At 38.9% G+C, this 16,696-nt stretch overlaps 1 protein-coding gene across 5 annotated transcripts in view; it reads left to right on the forward strand.

Annotated features, from left to right (window-relative positions):
• The window catches only part of CRY1 (cryptochrome circadian regulator 1), a 38,806-nt gene extending 29,060 nt beyond the window's left edge, over nucleotides 1–9,746 (forward strand). The window contains exons 6-14 of one of the 5 annotated variants that reach the window (XR_009274753.1): nucleotides 57–197; nucleotides 290–601; nucleotides 3,183–3,334; nucleotides 3,432–3,634; nucleotides 4,384–4,485; nucleotides 5,531–5,623; nucleotides 6,153–6,887; nucleotides 6,989–7,096; nucleotides 9,094–9,746. Coding sequence is in view for 3 of the 5 variants with exons in the window: in XM_058805008.1 (XP_058660991.1) it covers nucleotides 57–197; nucleotides 290–601; nucleotides 3,183–3,334; nucleotides 3,432–3,634; nucleotides 4,384–4,485; nucleotides 5,531–5,623; nucleotides 6,816–6,887; nucleotides 6,989–7,092 (1,179 nt within the window). In the remaining 2 variants the exon portion in view is untranslated. The other 4 variants (XR_009274754.1, XM_058805008.1, XM_058805011.1 and 1 more) reach the window with 4 other exon arrangements.
• The last annotated feature ends 6,950 nt before the right edge of the window (nucleotides 9,747–16,696 follow it).

A 16,696-nucleotide genomic window follows, 5' to 3' on the forward strand; every position in this document is an offset into this window, starting at 1 on the left:
TTGCTATGTAGCCTCTAGTCTGATTTTGCTTGTGGGTTTTGTTTTGTTTTTTTAAGGCTTGGGTAGCCAACTTTGAAAGACCACGAATGAATGCAAATTCCCTTTTGGCAAGCCCTACGGGGCTTAGTCCCTACCTCCGCTTTGGCTGTTTGTCCTGTCGGCTCTTTTATTTCAAGTTAACGGATCTGTACAAAAAGGTAGGACTTCTGTGTAGTTGGATACATGTTGTTAGATGCCATGGTTATCACCTACTTCTAACAAACTGTTTTTCTTTAATGGTGATCTTCAGGTAAAAAAGAACAGCTCCCCTCCCCTCTCCCTCTATGGCCAGCTGTTATGGCGTGAATTTTTCTACACAGCGGCAACTAACAATCCACGGTTTGATAAAATGGAGGGGAATCCTATCTGTGTTCAAATTCCATGGGATAAGAATCCTGAGGCTTTGGCCAAATGGGCAGAAGGCAGGACAGGTTTTCCTTGGATTGATGCGATTATGACACAACTTCGTCAGGAAGGTTGGATTCACCATTTAGCCCGGCATGCTGTAGCGTGCTTTTTGACTCGAGGTGACCTCTGGATTAGCTGGGAAGAAGGAATGAAGGTATTGTTTCTTCTTGAATTTCCTAAAGTGCCTGTTAAAGTTTCAGGTGGTCGTTCTAGAATCGTTACTGTGTGGTGTAAGTTGAATTTTAAACCTTAAACTGTGGGCAAAACTAAATCAGTTCTGATAAACCAGGTGTGCTGAAATTTTGCCTCTTGAATGTCCCCTTTTGTTAGAATTTTAGGTTTCTTGCAGTCAGAATAGGTCTGAAGTTCTTTCAAATTTGAGATTTCTTCCTATATCTTGACAAATAATTACAATAATAATATTATTTAATTTTTCCCCCCAATCATTCTGTGTGTAAGCAATTTCTGTTCGTATTTTGCATCTGCTGCCCTGCAAAGAGTGAGTACTTATGGGAATAAAAGAGAGAAAACTAAAAACTGAGAATGTCCTTTCAGCAATGCTTGTCACTTTGCTCAGTGTTAGAACTGTGAGTAAAGGCAACATGATTTAGCTGAAGGCTCAATGCAGTTAATTTTATGCAAGTATAAGATGCTGAAATTCAAATCTAAGATGTCAGGTTTTTGAAGAAAACAAGGGAATAATTTATTCTCACTAATGAAGCCTTTGAATAATTTTTAGATTTCTAGAAGTGTAGCAGAACTTTTACTGAGCAATAATAATCTATGAAAAATTGAGAATCAGTTTTATTTTTGAAATCTAAAAAATTTAATTGCCATGAAGATTGCCATATTTCTATATGTATGTAATCATATGAAATTTTCTTCTTTAACAAATCAGTTATAGTCGAACACCTTTCAAAAATTTTTGGTTACTTCTGCAGTTCACAAATACAGACATTGAAGATGCAGATACATAGGTAACTCAGTATGTTCCAGATAAATTACTCTGTAAATTACAGATACATGGCAGCTTGTTCTTACTTTTGCAATAATACAGATACATGTGAAGGCCCCAGACTTGTGCAGTGGAAAGATGTTCAACTCAAGTTTCCATAGCTAGCAAAAGTTACTCTGGCATTTCCCATGGTGTTACTTCCAAAGTCTTACTACGTGGCAGCATCTAGTGGAACAATTGTGTGCTAACACCCTTCTAAATGTCTAAAGATCTTGTTGCATTTTGAGTCACCATCTATTTTAAACGTATTTTGTAAGCATTTTAAGATAAATCCTATTTTTTCAAAAGACTTTTTTCCCAAGTAGTTGCAGATATTTAGCAGAAGATACTTTTGTGACACTTACTCAGTGTGTACTGTAGAATTAATGCCATATTGAGTATGTAGAGAAAGAGATTGAGAGATCATTATTTAATAGTATTACCTTACTTAGACTTTGTATAGGAATAATACTTATTGAAGTTGGGTGGCAGTACTATGATGTTGAGTTTTCAGTGCCTTAGAATGAAGGAGGATGGTTGATTTGGAATTTATGCAAGTTTGAGAGGAAAATCAGAACTTGCAAAAATATGTGTTAAATAAGTATCTGTTCTTAAAACTACTTCTAGGTGCACTCTTTTTTAAAAAGCCCTTGAGCATTGTCCTTCAAAGAATGAGGCTTTGCTGCTCTGTTTTTTGTCAGCCTAGATTGCTAGTGATCTGACTCAGCAGATAAACTTCCTTTTATACAAGTTAGTACTGTCTGTGTTGAAGATGAAAAGGCAATCTCTGCTGGAAACTTGAATGTTTCACAGCTACTGAGCTCCAGATTGAAAGTAAAACCCTCATAAATCTTCAATTTGCTCATGTTTTGGGGTGGGTTTTTTTGGTGGGTTTTTTTTGGGGGGGTTTTTTTGGTGGGTTTTTTTTGGGGGGGTTTTTTTGGTGGGTTTTTTTTTTTTTTGGGGGGGTTTTTTTTTTTTTTGGTGGGGTTTTTTGGTGGTGTTTTGTTTTTGGGTTGGTTTTTTTTTTTTTTGTTTTTGTTTGTTGGTTTTGTTCTGGGATTTTTTTAATATATAACAGGGGTTGTAAGTTAGAATCAAAGTGTTTGGAAGATTTTGATTTTTTGGTCTTCAGACCAGAATTCATTATCTGTCACACCATCCTTCAGTGTTCTTGGTGGTTCATAATGCCTCCAGGAATTTGAGTGTGTTTTTAAAACTGTAACTTGCTAGATTAACTTGAAGAACACAACTTCTGCATGTTTGGGGTGCCCTGAAACTCTTGAATTCTTCTCTTGGGATTCCTCACATAGTGTAAGGTGCTGTGCAAGTTGAGGTATTCAGACCAGGAATTTGAGTTCAGAATGTATTTTGTATGTTCCCTGTTTTCTGGAAGTTTGCAAAGCTTACCCAACTGTGATGTGATGAAGCAATTCTTCTGAAAACAGCAAATACCACTTGGAAGCCATGAGGCTCCAGCCATCCTTTGGGGATTTATTTTTCAAGAAGAATATGTAGCTTGCTGAGATGTTGACAAGTTTGTTTACAGGATAAAAGCCCGGTTATGAATTTTTTCTTTTTTGAGTTTGGCATTAAGGCATTTGCAATTGCATACTGAGCATTTTGTGAATGTTGCCAGGTAAGAAAGAGCTTCAATCAGAAATTCAGGAACTAATCCTGAAACGTTGGTGTCTTGAAGGTGTGCCATGCCCAGACTAACTTGTTGCACTGATTTCTTAAGGTCTTTGAAGAGCTGTTACTTGATGCAGATTGGAGTGTGAATGCTGGAAGCTGGATGTGGCTATCCTGTAGTTCGTTCTTTCAACAGTTTTTTCACTGCTACTGCCCGGTGGGATTCGGCAGAAGAACTGACCCAAATGGGGATTATATCAGGTAACTCAAAATCAGGAAATTGCTGTGGGTGTTGCTTAAACTGTTGAGCAGCTTTATACTTAATATGACCTTTTTACCCTTTTGTTATTTTTTTAAGACGTTATTTGCCGGTACTTAGAGGTTTCCCTGCAAAATACATCTATGATCCTTGGAATGCCCCAGAGAGCATCCAGAAGGCTGCAAAATGTATTATAGGAGTAAATTATCCCAAACCAATGGTAAACCATGCAGAGGCAAGCCGTCTGAATATTGAGAGGATGAAACAGATCTACCAGCAGCTTTCACGATACAGAGGACTGGGTATGATTATAGATTATTTGCTTTATTTATTTATTTAAAACTTCTCTCACCTTTTAGCAATTAATAATTTAGTCTCATAGCAGTGAGAATCAGGTCTAAGCTCAGGGTGGTGATCCAGGTTTGTATCCAAATAAATATTTTGTGTATCTGAGAAAGGAAAGAGTTTGAGGGGAGTGCCTCTCCAAATATTGCTTAGATTTTTTTTTCTTCTCTGAGTCTTTGGAAGAGTTTTTGTTAAACTGGGCCTTTTGTGCATTCTGATAAATTCTTGTACAGTTAAGTTTTAGTACCAGTGATGAGTAATTTAGTATGGTTCGTAACTTCAGTGATACTGTATTTGCATATGCAAATGCTGTTGCAGAAGTAGGCACCAACCCAGCCACTGGTGGATTCTTCCCCTTTGTTCTGAGAGTTAAACCAGGTGCACTGTACTGCTCAGGAAGGTGTGAGCAGTCAGTATGTTCAGATACTGGGTATTGAATCAGGATATGTTGCACTTAAACCCAGCATATTGGATATGTACAACTAAGGAGTATTGAAAAGTTATGCAGAATATGATGCAGAAAAAATTAAGTAAATGTGAACTAAAATTGTTTGGCAAGAAACAGAAGCAGGCAAGACAGAGAGGTCTTAAAAGTAAACCACTCAAGGTGAGGGTGGAGAATTGGCTGTCACAAGAAAAACAGAATGTTGCACTTGACTTTTTTTTTTTCCCTAGCTATCTTTATATATTTTGTCTTGGTTTTTAGGTCTTCTTGCAACTGTGCCTTCTAATCCAAATGGAAATGGAAATGGTGGCCTAATGGGCTATTCACCAGGAGAAAGCATTTCTGGTTGTGGTAGTACAGGAGGTCAGTGAAATTCTTTCAATACATAGAATTATTGAGACTGAACTACATGAACTTCTTTTATAATGCCCTTACCTTTTTGTATTATAAGAAAGAACTGCTTTCATAAGACAATTCTGAGTGCAAGTCACAAATGTTTTCAAATTTATTCACTGCTTGATAGTATTTGTATATAGACATTTTAAAATTATTTTTTAAATCTCAAATATTTTTCATCTGTGTTTTTCCCCCTCCAAAAATTACTTGTTAACTAGTATCAAACAATTTGATTTCAAAAGCATTTTAATATAATTTTGTCGTAGAAATGTATAAGCATCCTGATATTTATAATAAAAAGTGACTTGTGAACTTTCAAGTGAGAATTATTAACTTGTAAAGCTTTCTAATGCTGGCATTAGATTGCTTACTGGAATTTATTTATTTCTATCAAATTTATTTATTTATTTTATTTATTTCTACTAAGAAAAAATAAGAACAGTATTAAGATTCTATTAACCCATGGTGTGTCTTAAATACTATATACACCCTAGACTCTTCAATGTAAAAGGATACAGCAGAAATGGAAATGTACTGGTTTTATATTCTTCATAGGCTTTTGTCAAGGTTAGAAGCAGATTGTGAAGGAAGATGGATCTTATTATTCTTAACCAGTATAGTTCTCTTACAGATTTAAAATACAAACTCCTTAAAGCAGCATGCCTGAGCTTTTATTTCTTGTAAGTTTAGGACATGTCTAAGAAAAGAGAGGTTTATTTGTAAAAAAATTAATATTATGTGCACTCTTTTCTCTTTAAAATGCATTCATATATAGATGTGCTTATACTTTTCACATCAGAAATTTATTCCTTTTGTAGGAGGTTCAGTGAATTTGGAAAGACAAAAACCTTTAGAGCTTTGGACCTGTAATGAGGGGGTTTGGAAAAAAAAAGTTTAAAACCCACAATAAAAAGCCTATGTCTTGGAGAGGGGGGTAAACCCCCCACATTTTAAATCCCAAAGCTGGAGTTTTACCTTCTGTTATGATTAAGTCTTCTCCCTGCCTCTCCAGGAGCTCAGCTGGGAACTGGTGATGGTCATTCTGTTGTTCAGTCATGTGCCCTGGGAGACTCTCATACAGGAACAAGTGGAATTCAGCAGCAAGGTATTATGGCAGTGCCTGTCTGTAGAGGATCTCCAAATCCTTGCAACTATGGAAAACCAGACAAAACATCAAAGTAGCATGGATAGATTTGGGGTGACAGCTGCTGTCTACAACATGAACTGACCTTGTTTCTGTTCTTGAAACATAGAAATTATTTCTTAGAGTGAACTTGCTTGTCCTGTCATTTTTATCTCTTAAAGTGCTCATCTAGGGCAGTATTTGTATGTTTTGAGTGGGAGGGATCACAAATGTGACTAAAAATAAATAAATAAACATTATCCTAGGCTACTTTAAAAGAAACTGAAAACCAGAAGTTTACCTTGTGTATTGGATATCAAAATTTGTGTTATCTCTTCCCTGATTTCACTACCACTCTTTCCATATACAATTAATTTCCGCAGTTTTGTGTGGATAGTCTCTTATTGTGGAAGCAAATTTTTCTTACTTTAACTATACAGAACCTTAAGCTGTGGTTTGTGATAGATCCAAGTTGCAATGAAATTTAACCCAACTGTTTGTTTCTTTGCAGTCTTAACAGAGGTGGTGTGTTTACTGATCAGAAAAGGCTGTAATCTGTCTTTTGTTTAAGCACCCAGAACGTAACTGGAACACCGCAACTGTTCAGAACAAGAAACCTTGCAACTGCTTCTGCTGATTGCACTATTCACGCAGAACACTCAGTTTCAAGGTTGCCAGTAGATAGTTTACATGGATCAGAAGAAAGTTCTAATCTTTCTTTTAACTTACTTGCTTTTTTTGTTTTTCCATAATTAAGTTATGCCAGGGATTCATTCGCGTTGCTGTAACAAAATAATAAAAAGGACTTGGCAGAAGTAAAATTTTAATTTAAAATTTAATTTAAAATTTAAAATTTATAACAACGTATAATTAAAGTGTTTGGGTATACAAGCATTCTGCTTGTTGCAAATATAACGCATAAATATGTAGGCACTAAATGTTCACTCTGCAGATATAAGTGCATATATGTTTAACTGCTGTAGACTACCATGAGGCTTACTTTTCTTTTGCATAAGAACTCTTCTGCATTCAGGATAGTTTCTGGCAGGATTTTTCTTGACGATGGAAAATAAATCAATTGGCTCCTTTTTGTTGTTGTACAGAACGTAATTTTACACTTGCTTGCAGCTCTAAATTTTATGTAGTATAATAAATATCTACTGTATCTGAACAGGTTACTGTCAAGCAAGTAGTATCTTACACTATGCTCATGGAGACAATCAGCAATCACACTTATTGCAAGCAGGTAATTTAAACAATAATGAAAAGAAAAAAAACCCACATCTTTTCTTGGATATATAAGGGTGCAATAGACTCTTAATGTAAACACTGATTTTAAATTATCAGGAAGAACCGCCCTTGGTACTGGCATTAGTGCAGGGAAACGCCCAAATCCAGAAGAAGAAACTCAGAGCGTTGGACCAAAAGTCCAGCGACAGAGCACAAATTAAACTGGTAAGATCTGAGGCACCTTCAAGTTATCAAAGTTCTGTACAAGTTTTGTGTCTGTGATAACATTCATGTCACTGTAATGCAAAGGATCCTCAGCTATTGCTGTGGGATATTTCTTTTCTGGGGACTGTACAAACAGACAGTATGAAATTCTGGCTGGAAGAGTTCTTGAAATATGAGATAGAAAGTAGTTGCAAAAATAAAGCCAGACTGAAGATTATCAGACACAGATTCAGGTGATAATGAAAGGAAGATGGATAAACTGTCGCTTTAATACATTAGCAGAGCTGCTTAAGTAGCTTCAGTTACTCTCTGTTCCCACATCTCACCTTAAGCTGTGCCAGTAGCATTGTTTATATGAATGTATGGTGACCTGAATCAGGAGACTAAGACAACTTAAAAGTAAGAGCTCAGGGCCTGATTAGTTTAGATATATAAGTGGACTAAGCAGTACATGTTTTAGACAAATACTGCCAAAAACCTGCAAAATGCTGATGTGGTTCTTGAGTGTGAAGATGAAGGGACAAATAAGATTTGAGGACATGAGCCTTTGTCATTGGTCTGTAATTGAAGCAGGTTACTCAGAGTGCCCAAGTCTGTCAAGCTGGGGTGAAAAAGACTTGAATTTGGAGAAGATATTGTAGATGGATACACACAAACAGGTGTGAAAATTTGGAGAGAGAAGCAGAAAACTGGAGAAGGAGTTTTGTATGTGTAAAATCATCAACATAGAGAAGATAAATCAATTGTGGTTTTTAGATAAAGTTGGGAACAGGATAGAGGAAAGAGAAGGCCAAAATTGTTATACCTCTTCCCCCAGTAAGCTTGATTTGAAAGGAACAAGGAAGATGACCTGAAAAGAGTTAAGACTAAATTAAATCAAAGAGTAAGTACTAAGAAGGGAAGCCAAATAATGGAGGACTGTCTGAAATAAGAGGGGACAGGACAGGATTTCAAGTCTGGGAGTGTGGCTGCAAAGGTTAGAAGTGATTGAGATGTTTAAAAAAAAAAATATCTAAGTGGAGCATTGGTCAATTATGAAATTTGAAGAATAAGTAAAAATAGCACAACAAGCGAGATAAAAGCTCATGGAGAGACATTGTTGGAACTGGAAAACAGGGATTCCATACAACAGGTGTAGGAGATACATTCATCATCTCTAGAGATAAAAGGGAAATCCAGTCTACTTCATTTGGTTTTGATAGCAAGATCTAATTTTGCTTGTTATACAGTGGCAGCACTTAGTCGAAGTTATGCAGTGCATTTGGAACAGTTGTGTTGTACTGATGTGATTCAGTGCAGAACCACAGCATTGTTTCCATAATGCTGTCAATTGAGGAAGGGAGCTGAGATCTTAGTGAGTGATCCGTCTATTTTCTCACATACTGGAAGCACTATAAACTGCTTCTGTGTTCTCAAACTGATTTTTGTTAATTGGATGGGCTTTAGTGGAACATAATTCCAACAGAGTCTGTGTTTCAGTAGCTGTGTAATCCTTAGTATGTGTAGATTCATTCAGCATCCATGTTTTGTATTGCAGAATTCCTTAGGTGCTCGTGTCTGTGTAGAAGAAGTACCTGCAGAGCGAACGTCTGGTTCCTGTCTAAGTTCTTTTTCAATTGAGAGACAGGTTGGAGGGGTTTTTAGTTTGACAGAGAAGATTATTTGGTTAGGGGTGTTCAAAGCATGCTGCAAAAGCATTATAGTCAATACAAACATCAGCCAAGATCACACTCAAAAACACTGCTGGCAAAAGGTTGTGCACTTCTGAATAGCACTCAAGTACAGAGTACAGAGGCTTTTGTTGGGTTTCTCTTATTTTGTTTCTTCTCATGTTAGCTTCTAAGGTGAGAAATAAGAATTCTGAGTATTTGGGCTAATACAGATTGGGACAGGGCTTCCTGCATTGAGAAGGGGGGAAACAATATTGGTCCCTTGAATTCTGTCTTCAAAGACTCACATCAAACTGCTTAAGAATTTTTTTTTCTTTTTTCTTGCAGCTTGATTGGAAGAGAAGTTTGCCACTCAAAGAACACATGGGACAAAATTCCTGCTACTCTGTATTGGAGCTAAAGTGTTGTGAGAGTTCATGTTCTAAAAGTACATACTTTTTCATAAATTATTTTCAATTATTCTTAGTTGTTGTAAACAAGTCCAATTTTTGGAATGCATTATTTCTAACTGGCATTTCTATGGTTTTTAACTTTTTAATGACTCTTTCACAAAGGGCAAATTGAGTTTTGTATATAAAGTATTTGGTGAAGAATTTGCTAACTTATTGTAAATATAAATATTCATGATTAGTGATAGACCCATCAATATATTTTTGATAATCTTTCATGTATATGGTAGTAGGAAAAGCTATAGTGCTGTTCTAAAAAACAGATGAAAATAGAAAGTTTGGAAGTTTTTAAATCATTATTATTTTTAGATTCCATACTTGAGCTCTGTATGATCAATTTCATATTTTCATAATGTAAGTGCTTAGGACTGTGTTTAATCAAATACAGTAGAGTTGTAACCGTAATTAATCACATTTGTACATAAAACACATGCCAATTTTAGTCGAGTTGTAAAATTTTCATGTATATGTCCAGTCCTTGTATTTCTCAGTTGCCTTGTTCAGTAATGACATACCTTGTTAATAAAAGAAAATTGTATATATAGATACATATGTTTGTCTTCTGTGTCGTTTATTGCTCCTGCTTGTATTTTCAAACAGGACCATTTCAGGAAAGAAGATAAATACTCTTTTTAGACTTAATCTGGAAGTCTCAAACAATTAACTATATTGCCTTTTCCTTTGAAGTTTCATGATACTGAAGCAAAACAATATTCAAATTATCCAGGCCTTTTTCTCAAAATTGGATATATGTACTTTGACCATTAAATTTTTTTATCAATGTATTTACTAAGTGTTTCTTCACAATCTAGGTGTTTGGGTTGGTTTTTTTTCCTGCTGTAATGGCAATTTGCTTGATAAATGCAGTCTGTCCTACAATGCATTAATTTGCTGCTTTTGGGGGATGTTGATTTCAGACTTGCTTAAATGCTCAGTCAATACTGTCTCAGATTTTTAGAGAAGTTGTATCTAAGTGTTTTCTCAGAGCATTAAGATCTCTGAAGAAGCAATATGAATTTGCATATGACTAGGTTAGTTTCCTACTTGACGGGGAGCCCAAATTAAAATCCTAGAATATCCTGAGTTGGAAGGGACCCAGAAGGATCATGAATCTGACTTCTGGCCTTGCACAGCACCATCCCCAAGAATCTCAGGCACCGTGTACCTGAGTGTTGTCCAAATGCTTCTTGAACTCTGTCAGGTGTGGTGCTGTGACCACTCCTCTGAAGAGACTGTTCCAGTGCCCAACCATCCTCTGGAGAAAAACCTTTTCCTAATGTCCAACCTAAACCTCTCCTGACACAACTTAAGGCCAGTACCCCAGGTTCTGTCACTGGTCACCACAGAGATCAGTGTGTGCCCCTCCTCTTTATTCCCATGAGGAAGTTGCAGGCTGCAATGAGGTTTCCTCTCAGTCTCCTTGAGGCTGAACAGACCAAGTAACCTCAGCTACTCCTCATATAGCTTCCCCTCCAGACCCCTCACCATCCTTGCTGCCACCCTTTGGGGTCTCTGAGAGCTTTTGATCCTTGTTATATTGGCTCCCAAGCCTGGCCCCAGCCCTGGAGGTGAGGTGGAGCAGAGCAGGACAATCCCTCCGTGGCCTGGCTGGCTGTGCTGGGCCTGCTGCCCCCCAGGACAGGGCTGGCCCTCCTGGCTGCCAGGGCACTGCTGGCTCACGTTCAACTTGCCATGAACCAGGACCCTCAGGGCCCTTTCCATGGCACTGCTCTCCAGCATCATATTTCCCAGTCTGTCTGTACATGGAGGGTTGCCCCATCCCAGGTGCAGAATCCAGCACTTGTCTTTGTTACACTTCATGCAGTTGGTATTAATTATTAATTAATTCTAAAGTGAGAGGAGTTAATTATCTTGTTCTTGGTATTACATTGGTGACTTCTAGACAGTGGGCGCTTCTGTGTGTTGGTTTAAAATTCAGATTTGATTTTTGCAACAATATATGCAGCAGGGCTCTTGTGGCAGAATAAATTACCATAGTACTAGATTTTAGATTGTAGTTGTTAATGTAAATATCTCTGCATACTGATTTGTATACAATAGCAAAATCAAAAGCATTACTAAGAAAATAGAGGCATGTCTGCTGTCTTGAGACAGAGAATGTTTGAAATTGATGAAAAAACTGAATGGTGAGACTAGAGAAGCAGATGCTATTTTCCACAGATCAGTCCAAATAAAATGGAGGGGTTCCCTAGGGACGTACATAATAAGGAAAATAAGCAATTCTCTTTTTTTGTTTAAGTATTCTGAAAACAGAAAAAAAAAAATATAGGCCTAGACAGCCTTAAGACATGTTTTATTCTGTCAAGATAATGCTGAATTTTTCTGCTAACCTTATATTAAAATACCATACCATCTAAATTAAATATTCCACCTAGTTTTTCTGAATGATTAAGCTATGAAACTCCCACAGAGAAACTTCATCAAGGTAAGAACATCTGCTGAAATACTACCTTCTCCCAACCAGTCTGGAAATTCAATAGATGAAAGAAGAAATTTCCCAAGGAGTTTATTTTTATGGTAAGTTAATTTCCCCCTTCTTAAGTGCTGAAAAGAGTATTCCTCTTCTTGGTGTAGGCAAATCCTTGGATTTGCAAAGGAAAATTTGTGGAGCTGCTGTTTGACTTGTATGCTGGCTTGGAGTTCTGGTCAGGACTGTGGTGGAAAAACAGTCTGTGATTAGTTCAGTGTGAGAGAGGGGACAAGTTGCCTTCAGATTAGCAGTAGCCTCATAAAAGCTCTTTGCCTCATATTCTTCTCCTCCAATCTAAGTACTCTGACCACAAAAATAAATTTTAAAAAAGGTGAAGGCTTTGTCTGCATGTTAAAAAATTACTAAAACCAATATAACATAAGGTTTTTCTCCCCACAGCCCCACTACCCTCTTGTGATTTTTCGAGGGGTTGGGCATGTGCCATAAATCCCGTATGGAATGAGGGCCAGGCTATTTGTTGCTTATTAGATCTCTCCTCCAGAAATGGAGCTTCAAACATTCCTCAAGAAAGTTCTGTTCCCAAGGGACTTAGCTGGCCCTTCCCTGAGCTGGTAGGAGATGGGGAGAGGAGAGTTTTTTGAAAACCAAAAAATGTACTCTGGAAGCATACAGGAACAACTTTACGGGATCTTTGGGATGAAAAAATAGTTTTAAGTGCCTTCAAGCATTCAGAACCTGAGCGTTTGCAAAGGAACTTTGTGTGACCCACCGCGTACTGGAGCTACCTGCTTGCAGAGGTTTTTGAAAAGAGGGGAACAAAAGGAGTTGAAAGACAAAACCCTTGAGGTTCGCGGCGTGTGTTGGTGCCGGCGCTGGCTGGGGCAGGGTTAGTGTCTCTGCTGTCGGAGTCCCTGGCTCGGAGCCGGGCCGGATCCGGGCCGCCAGCGCGGCTGGGTTGTGGCGGAGCGGCGCCGGGCCTGCAGGGGGCGCTGCGGGCGCGGCCCTGAGGCAGGGCACGGCGCGGGGCCTGCTGCTCGGCACCCGAGCCTTCTGGGAAACGGGACCCCGGAGTGGGGAAAATACCTGGGAATTAGGGAATGGCTGCACAATAGCTACCCTGTGCTTCCCGGTCACAAACCAAACCTCGTCTGTCACTCTGAAAGTTGCTTTTCAGGAACACTGCCCGGTGTGCTTGCCTGCACGGGCATAGATTCTCTTTTTCAAATGCACTTTGAGTAGAGGTTGTTTCCAAAAGCCAGTTTTAAAGATTGTCGATATTTTACCTATTTGAAATGTTTACTGGGCTGTTGCCAGGGAGCCTTTTCGGAGCAGAGGATGGAGCCAGGACACCTGAGATCCAGGTTCTTGTCTGCTCCATCGCAGAGCTGCCAACCAGACTCAGGTAAAGCCCTCCCCATTCCCAAAGCCTTCGTGCCCAGGCTCTTGCTGGCAGCCGTCGTGTTTTGCATTAGATTAGATTAGATTAGATTAGATTAGATTAGATTCAGCAGGCTGCAAAGAGAGCCTCCTTTCTCTTTGGGCTCCCTGTTTCCAATAGAAAGTGTTCTTTAGACAAGAATTACTGCCTTTAAAGGACTAAGCAAACGAAATTCTCACACTCTTGCTACCTCAGCTTTCAACTTGAATGCTTATTGCAGCTTTTCCCCCCAGAAATTTAAAGTTTCAAAAGTGGTGAACATTTCTGGGTAGAGGGGAAAATTGAACCAGAAAGCATAGGGAAATTTAAAGCAGACATAGAGAAATAATTTTAATGTTGATTTCAAGGGATCTAAGCTCCTGCTTGTGAGTAGTGTGCACTGCAAATGCAAAATCATTTCAATATTACACTAAAGAATGCAAATACAGTTGATTTCAATATTTTTTTAGAAATTTGCCTGCAGAACAGAAAGACAAAAGAGGCATAAAAGAAATGGAAAAGAGACCCAAAAGGGGATTCTTTCTTTGGGATGCTGTTGGTTTGCTTGCTTGCAAGAGGTTTTAGTGCAAATTTCAAAATCCAAAACTCTTAAAGATAAACTGCAAAATGCCAAAGTGCAGCCAATGTGCAGGATTGCATCCAAGAATCTGTGGTTAGTGGAAGCTTGTGCACCTAATACAAGGTAAATTATACTTTTCTCTGTTTTTCTTACTCCTGCTAATTACACAAAACACAAGAAAATAATCTTATTAGCTATGATTATTCTGACTGGAAGTAACCAATAAGCACATTAGTTAATAATAAGAACAATTTATAAGCAGCAATTGCAGAGAGGGAGAATTTCTTCAGGTCTGTTTGGCTTTCTAGAGCTTCAGACCATGTGGTCATCACAAGGTCTTTAATTATCTGGACCATACTTTTTTCTCAAACGCCTTTTACCCTGACCAAGCTAGGATTTTTTTTAAGCAAAGTCATCTTTACCTGATCGTGGTGGAAACACATCCTTGTTCTGAGGAATGGCTTGCACCAAAAAACATCAATGATATTGCATTCAGGCTTCAGAGTGGCTGCTACACACCCGAGAACAGGGGATTTCAAGAGAGCTTGGCAAATGGATGGAAGGAAGATGATGGAACTAGGGAAGGATTTTTGCAGAAGCCTTAGGGAGGGAAGAAGGAAAATTAAAGGGATGGTGCAAGGAAAGTTGCCAGCTGAAGGACAGAAAGAAAAAACAAGTAAGAAATTAAGGTTCATGGGTAGATATGGATACATTTAGCATCCATTATGTCTTGGCTAACTGGATAACTGTTCTGTTACAACATAAACCTTTCTTTTAAAAGGGTGAAGAAAGGGAGGAAATAATCCTTGCAGGTATTTTAGGTGCTACACAATGTTATAATTTTCTGAAATACTTGCATTGCGTAGGGTTTGTTTCCAAGTGCTTGTGGGTTTTTATGGATTTGGTCCCAGTTCTACTGCCAGCCCCCCCAGGAAAGAAGAGTTCTGGGGTAGCACACTGGGCTTTTGTCCCTCCTGCAGGGCAGCTGCCCCGGCTGCTTCAGCATCCCTCTCGTGCACTCAGCAGAGCTTGCCTGAGACTTGAGGGACTGTCTTGCCTCATGCAAAATGTTTGCATATGTGTATTTTTTTTGTAATTAGCACAGTCAGGCCTTGATTTTATTTGTGACCTCAAATGCTACTAATTACAGCACTTACTGATGAGGGGATCCCTCCTCTGCTGTGGCTCCTGTTGCTAGACTTCTGCCTGAGAAGCTGGAGCTCATCTGAGGCTTTTTCTCTACGTGTGTTGCGGGTGAAAAAGCTGGAATTTTTGATGCTTGTAGAGGCTGTGGTGTTGTGTGATTTTGGCAGAGTTCAATATAAATACATTATGCAGCTCCTGAGTAGCAAGGGGAGCACTGAGGTGGCTGTGCAGCAAAAGCCACTTACAGGACAGAAACACCTTGTAGTCGCTCAGAGTAATTTGGCTTCCAAGAATGGTTCTTAATTCTCCCTGTGGTTCTCCTCTATGCCCCTCCGTGGCCCAGGTCACCATAGGGAGAATCAAGAACCATTCCTTGTTTTCTTGTAGCTGCCTGGTCTTGAGCAAACAGCAGCTTGCTGGGAGACACCTTCCATTAACAGGGTACTTAGCGGGCTCCAGACAAGACTTAGAAGCCTGTAAATGGTCCCACTTTGGAAAGCACTGGTATAATCCTCTGGTTTAATACCAAAAGTGTAACACAAGTATGTAAAAAACCCAAATCAACTCACAACTGGTAATGGCAGAATCACCTTAGTGCAAATTTGAAGGTACTATCCAAAACATTTATTATAGTTTTACCATCCATACCATAAAATATCACCCAAAGTAATGAGGCCCGTAGATGGAAAAAAAGTTATTGAAATGTAATCTTTATGAATGTGTAGTACTTGTACTGTGAGGCACTTTGTCATGTACTTACAGGCCTGATCAAACCTGTGTTTGTGGATCCAGATAAAGAATTATGCAATTTTAAGCCCCTGAAATCAGCACTGCTTGATGATCTCTCATTTAAATCACAGTTTACAAACACCAAAAAAAAAATCCTGGGCTGGTTTTCAGGCTACATGTGTACATCCTTTGGAATTGGTGGGCTGGGAGAATGTGCACTGGTGAAAGAAGTCACTCTCCTCTTACTGCTATTGTTAACATATATGAAAATCCTGACAGAAATGAAGCCATGGGAGATGGGAATACACTAAAACTTTCAAATTTGAAAATGACCTGACATCAGGATCTAAATCAGATTTCGATGGTTTCTAAATAATTGATGACAGCCAAATGTAGTCAGAGTCTCAGTTTTGAGCGAACAATTTCTCATCTGACACTGATAGGCACGCAGCCTCTTTCACACAGGTGCCTTGGGTATGTAGCTCCCACCCAAATTCAATCCAGTAGTCTTTACATGGGCCTCTGCTGACACAGTGAGCGTTAACAATGTCCCCACAAGCAGGATAGCAATAAAATACACAGGAATGTGAGTTTTCTGTGAAGTCTGTGTCCCATGATGTGAGCAGAGCCTGGAGAGCCTGGAGCCTCTCCTCTGGCTGCCCTAGCAAGTGCTCCAAGTTTAGACACAGTTGTCTGCAGGCAGAGCCAAGCCTCAGTCTGTAGCCATTTTGCATTGTTTGGTGGTGCTGTTACGAGTTAGTGTGATTTATGTTTTACTATCGCTCCTGCGAGAGCTGGCATCATTATATGGAGCATATTTACAATGGAAAGAGATTCCTGTGGCTTCGCTCATGTGGTGGTGGATTCTATTTCCCATGTAACTATTTTTATCAGATGATCTGGGGTGAGTTTCTATCTCTACAGCTATCATGACATGATGCAGTTTAATGTGGTAAATATTATGATCCATAAGTTTCTTTCAGCATCCAGTGCCTGAAAAAGGAAGCCTAGGCCCACCCCCACCCAAAGAAACCTTTCTAGTATGCAAGAGTACTCATTTTTCAAGCCAATCTCCTCTCCCAAGACAAGTATAAATGAATGGGTCCTTTTTTCTCCGATGCTAACTGCAGTCTGATGGTTGGGGCGTCTCCACTGGA

Source organism: Ammospiza caudacuta, chromosome 5, assembly GCF_027887145.1.
Source record: "Ammospiza caudacuta isolate bAmmCau1 chromosome 5, bAmmCau1.pri, whole genome shotgun sequence".
NCBI lineage: Eukaryota > Metazoa > Chordata > Aves > Passeriformes > Passerellidae > Ammospiza > Ammospiza caudacuta.